At 38.0% G+C, this 6,000-nt stretch overlaps 1 protein-coding gene across 4 annotated transcripts in view; it reads left to right on the forward strand.

Moving 5' to 3' along the window:
• FKTN (fukutin) overlaps window positions 1-5,511 on the forward strand; it is a 77,940-nt gene extending 72,429 nt beyond the window's left edge. For all 4 annotated transcript variants that reach the window (XM_036738775.1, XM_036738774.1, XM_036738772.1 and 1 more), the window contains one exon: window positions 3,132-5,511. In XM_036738775.1, coding sequence (XP_036594670.1) covers window positions 3,132-3,345 — 214 coding nt within the window. In that variant the 3' untranslated portion in view covers window positions 3,346-5,511. The remainder of the gene's footprint in view (window positions 1-3,131) is intronic.
• The last annotated feature ends 489 nt before the right edge of the window (window positions 5,512-6,000 follow it).

A 6,000-nucleotide genomic window follows, 5' to 3' on the forward strand; every position in this document is an offset into this window, starting at 1 on the left:
TCTTCTCTCTACTTCTCACTCACGTCTCAACTCTTCAGTCTGGCCTCCTACTTCACTGCTCAGCTGAAACTACTCTCTTTAAAATTACCAGTAGTCTTTTAATTGCCAAATCTGGGGACCTTTTTTCATTCTTCATCTTTCTTTACTTCTTTGCAATAATCAACATTGTTAACTAACTTCTCCTGAGTATTGTCTTCTCTGTGGGTTTTTTGTGAAGCTACTTTCTCTTGGTTCTTCTCTTACCTGTCTTCTTGCTCCTCAATTTCCTTTGCTGGATCTTTATCCAAATCGTCCCCCTTGACTGTGGGCATACCTCAAGGCCTTGCCTGGGCCTCCCTCCTTCCCTGTCATCAGTTTCTGTTGGTTCAATTATTTCTATGCAGATGAATCCCAGATCGTAATATCCAGCCTTAGTCTTTCTCTTGAGCTCAAATCCTGCATCATCAGCCATATACTGGACATTTCAAACTGGGTATTGTATAGGGATCTCAAACTCAGTATGTCCAAAACTGAAGTCATCATCTTTCCCCATGAGCCCACCCCTCTTTCAAAATTTCCTATTTCTTTTGAGGAAACTGCTATCTTTCCATTTATCCAGGTTCACAACTCTTTACTTTCTTCTGACATCCAATCAAACACCAAGTCTTACTGAATTTGCCTCCATATTATCTCTTATATCTGTCACCTTTGATCTATTTGCCCAACCACTTTGATTCAGAACTTTATTACCTCTGTGTGAACTGTTGTCCCCAATTGATCTCTCTGCCTCAAGTCTCTCTCCTCTCTAATTCACTCTCCGTATACCTGCCAAAGTAGCATTCCCGAGGCACAGGTCTGATCTTGCCATTCCACTGTTTAATAAACTCTAGTAGATCTCTGTTACTTCTAGAGTCTAATACAAAGTCCTCTGCTTGGAATTTAACTCTAGTTCAGATGACTTTTTCAGCTTCATTACATGTCACTCCCTGTGACCTTTGCAGTGGTATAGATAAATTGGCCTTCCTGCTGTTTCCTAACCATGGCATGATATTGCTCCTATCTCCATGCTTTTCCAATGGCTATTTGCCATGCATTCTCTCACCTCTACCTTTTGGGATTCCTAGGGTCTTTCAAGGCTTAGACCATGTTCCACCTCCTGCAGAATGCCCGTAGTCATTAGTGCCCTCTCCTTCCTCAAATTGTCATTTGTATGCGTCTGTGTACATGTTGTATCCACCCAGTGGACTGTGAGCGCTTTGAGGGCAAAGACTTTTTTTATTTGCACCCAGAGCACTTAGCATGGAGCCTCATGTATAGTAGATGCTTAATAAATGCTTGTTGGAGTAAATTGAATCAACTCTTTTTAATGATTATTCCATTTTAATGATTAGTTTGCCTTTATGTCTCTGCTAGGGAGTCCAAATTTTCCATTTGCTAAATGTCATTGAATTTTTTGGAGAGAAACAGACTATCAAAAACTTACTTCTGTAAAGAATAAACTCTTAAACTGGGTTTTCTTTTACTTGTTTTCAGAAATTGTTCATCAGCTTTAAAAATTGATATTTTTTTAAATTTATAAATTCCTTATTTCTCAAGAGACTGCATTTATTCCATCTGTACTGGGTCTGTGTTTTTTTCTGTCACTCAGTCATTTTATGAGGCTTTGGAGGCTATGACAGAAAATGAGGAATTCAAGATTCTGCCTCGTCTCGATTTAGTAGTGCCAACTTGATGAGATGGGACAGAACAGGTGGATGTTCTCCTGACAAACAAATTGAGCCATGCCATTAATATGAGTGCACAGAGCAAAACTGGGAGTGGCAAAAGGCAACTCAGTGCAGTATCTTATTCCGGAGCAGCCGTTGTGTGATGTGGTTTCTTGTCCTCAGACCCCAGCTGGGCTTGTCCATCAGCTATATGCACCAACAAGGAAAAGTAACTCCCTGCTTTCTTGAGAACACTTGAATGTTCTTCTTGCCATGTTTGGCTTGATGTTCATTTGAGTCAGGAGGGGTGTTGGCTAGGAGCCAACTTTTCTTTGCCAGAGATGCTAAAATGCTTAACTATGTCTTACTTCTATGATATCATTACATTTTGACCTCTGTTTTTATTTTCCTGTTGCCCAAAGGGGAAAAAAATCCACCATAGTTTTAAAGCCTTGTGCAACTAAGTGACTCAGTGGATAAAGTACTGCGCCTGGAGTCAGAAAGACCTGAGTTCAAATGTGGCCTTGGACACTTATTAGCTGTGTGACGCTGGGCAAGTCACTTACCCTCTTTGCCTTAATCCACTGGAGAAGGAAATAGCAAACCACTCTAGTGTCTTTACCAAGAAAACTCCATGGACAGCATGGGTGCATGGGATCACAAAGAGTCAAACATGACTGAACAATACCTTGTGCTATTGCCACTCAAATGCCATTAGTGAAAATCACTTTCATTAAATTAAAGGTAGACATTTCTCAGAAACCGATGTACAAGTCACAACCTTACGCTGAATTTTTAAAATGTGGCTTTTAAGTGGTTTTTTAAGTACATAAATTTACATGGCCCATGGCAGTTTTCAAAACATACCCACTCTCAGAATTTTTAAAAGTCACCTTTTTCAGTGAAATAGTTTACTGAAATCATACCAGAAATGGGTACAGTTAATTTAGTTTTAATGAATTAAAAGTCATCTACAGCTATTTAGGGGAAAATTATAAAGTTAGACTCTGCACATACCATTTACCCAAGTATTAGATTCAATTCAATACATGTTTATTAAGTGCCCATGATTTGCAAGACATAGTGCTGGATTGGTATCAGAGATACAAAGATAAAAGCAAATAGACCCTGCACTGGGGGTAGAGGATGGTGCTAAAACTATATAATTCTTGAGGTGCATCGGAGGCATGATACTTTAGGGAATAAACAGAATGGTTAACTTTTGGAATCAGGCTTGCTCTAAATTATAGAATTCCTAAGATGAGATTGAAAGAAAAGATGAACCAGTCTATGTAAGATGTATTATTTAGGTTCTCTTACTGATAGATTGAGCTGTTAACCATTAAAAATATCTTGGTATAAAGGCAGGTAAAACTTGCATTTCTACTCTTGAAGTTTAATATCTGAAAAATTAATGTTTCCTCCTTTAACCCTGTTTTGTCATAGATACCTGTTTCCCAAATTTACACTGTGTTGGGCTGAATTTGTAGAAATAAAGGTCCGTGTGCCCTGTGAAACCATCAACTATATTGAAGCCAACTATGGCAAATCCTGGATGATTCCTGTGAAGACCTGGGACTGGAAGAGCTCCCCACCTAATGTGCAGCCCAATGGGATCTGGCCTGTTGCTGAATGGGATGATGTTATTCAACTATACTAAGCCATTGAACTTACCAAACAAGATATTTCTCCTTGTCAAAGGAAGTTCTTAAATTGAAAATTTTGTGTTAGAAAAATTACTGGGTTTTTGTCAGATGTTCTTACTTAAATGGAAGGAAAAAATAAACCACGTTCAGATGAACAAAAGTATTTTTTAAACTACCACAGATCGCCATCTGACTGACTTGCTTGGTGTCTGTTTCTTATCTTATTAGATTTATTCTTTAAGACTAAAGGATCAGGGATAGTGATCAGGAAGTCAAGTTTTTAGGTGTTGTAAGGGGCAATGTGGTATGAGACCTATTCAGACTCCAAGAGATGCTAAGAGCTTGCTCCTAGCCTAATAGATCAGGCAGCTATATTTTCATTTTCTGACAGCCCTACAACCAAAAGATAACAGTTCTAGCCATGTAGTGAAAGTTTTTAAAACCTTAGGTGCTTGTGTAGTGACTGAGGTTAGTGAAAATAATACAGGACTTTCACCCTCTGTATTCCCCAGCTGTTCAGCTACAAGATAAAAAGGAGATCAGGTCACTGGCTTTGACTGAAAATAGGTATATGTTATTCACAAAGTCTAGTTTCCTTAGTCTCTTAACTTTCTAAATGAAGGAAACAAAGGAACTGTTATTTATATTTTTAAAAGCTATAATCAGTCCAGAGCTGATAATCCTCAAAAACACCTTTAGTTTTTAAGTACACTTTTCCACTTGGCTGTGACTGTTTCTTATAATTCTGAAGTACAATTCAGTTAAAATTGAATGAAGTGGATCCATCTACTAGTAAATCAGTCCTGTTCTCTTCCATCTTTTAGTTTAGTAGTTTTCTATCTCTCAGTTAAGATCTCTAGTTTCTGATTGTATGTCACAGATTCACTTCCCTCTTAACCATTTTGGTCATAAATTATGCATATTGTCTGTTCTTTACTGACCTTCCAGGAGGAACCTGCCACTTTTATGCCAGTTATCCAGATGTTCAGGTCCCACTTTCCCCTCATTCGTTGTGTTTCCTCATGATGACTTGACAACTCTTCTTCTGCTCTCAGGATGTCTCACTCAGTCCATCCTGTTCCTGAAGCTAACTCTTCTGATCTAGACTCATACTTAGCCAAAGCCAGAAATAGTATGAGATTTGGGTGGCAGAGGTGTTCTTTACCTATGTTGTTTTAATTATCTAGACTTTTTGTTGGTGATACTGGTGTTTAAATCCAGTATCTATGCTAATTTCTATTAGTAGTTGAAAGTTGATTAGTTCCAACTTATATCCTCAAACCAATTTTTACCTTCCGTACATTAGCTTCATGCCCTAACCCTGCCTTCCTCACAAATAATTGGCAAGTGTGTATGTAGACATGTAAGAAGCCAGAGCAGAAGAAAAGTAAGACAGGAAGATTTCCCCTCTTCACTTTCTCCCCCTCCCTGATCCTTCCAATTTTACCTAGACATAGGTAAGGAACAATCAGACTACAAAATGAGGCTGAAATCCTGAGTAAGGCAGAAGCAGTAATTCTGTCGGTAATGCCTTTTGGCAGTGGACCAGCCACAAATAGAAGCATGAGTTTTTAGGAGGTGGCCCATTTCTGCCTTGCTCATGTCTATATTTCGGACTTGTTGCTGAGATTATCCTCCCTTCATGAAAATGTAGGTTCGTCAAGTTACCCTAGTCAATAGCTAGTTTCTGTAACTGCTTTTATGGGTGATAAAAACTTTGTCATTTCTAATATGAAAGATTTACAGTCTTACCTTTAAAAAAGGGCTTTATGCTCTCTGTATGACTAATTCAGAGGCTGCTTAATATTTAGTTATATTTTCATTTTCTGACAGCCCTACAACCAAAAGATAACAGTTCTAGCCATGTAGTGAAATACTCTTCTGTCACATCGGTGGCCCAGTATTTCTCTAAAAGAACTAGATAAAAAGTGAAATGTTTAAATACAGACACACACTTATATATTTAGAATAAAGTAGAGTTTTTAACCATGTACAAAATTCAGTGTTTATTTACTAATTATTTCATTTTGTCAAAGTCTGTGGATATTCTATAGTATTAATGAAATTGATGTTTATTTCTATGGAGAACATTTGTTATATTGTGGTTTTGGACAGAATTTTACTACATGTTGTGTTGGATGATGAATAAAAATTTTCCAATGTCTTTAAATGTTCACGCATTCTGTGTTTTTCTGGTTCATAATTAAATCTTGTTGAAAACAGGGATGTCTGACAACTAAAAAGTACCAGAGAGATGGCAACAATTGACATTCAAAATAAATACTAAGCAAGGCACAAGCTGGGCACTGAAGATGCAGCTCTCATTGTTATGATTATCTGATATTGTTACAGTGCCTTAGGTGTTACAGGGTGTTACATCCATTATCCACTTTGGTCCTTCCGGTAGCCCCATGGTGTCATTATCCCCATTTTACAGATCAGGATATTTAGGTACAGTGCATTTAAGTGATTTGCTCAGGGCCATCCAGACAGTAAGTAGCAGACCAGAATTTGAACCATTGTCTTCTGACTTTAGATCCAGTGTCTTTTACATCATACCACAGCTTCCTGAGTGAGACTTAGCTTTCAATAAGCTTCACAGACAGTGTGAATCCAGCATTAAGTGATGCTGCCAGCAGAAACTCTTAACCATACTGTTTGGTCCAACC

The sequence above is a fragment of the Trichosurus vulpecula genome, chromosome 9 (genome assembly GCF_011100635.1).
Source record: "Trichosurus vulpecula isolate mTriVul1 chromosome 9, mTriVul1.pri, whole genome shotgun sequence".
NCBI lineage: Eukaryota > Metazoa > Chordata > Mammalia > Diprotodontia > Phalangeridae > Trichosurus > Trichosurus vulpecula.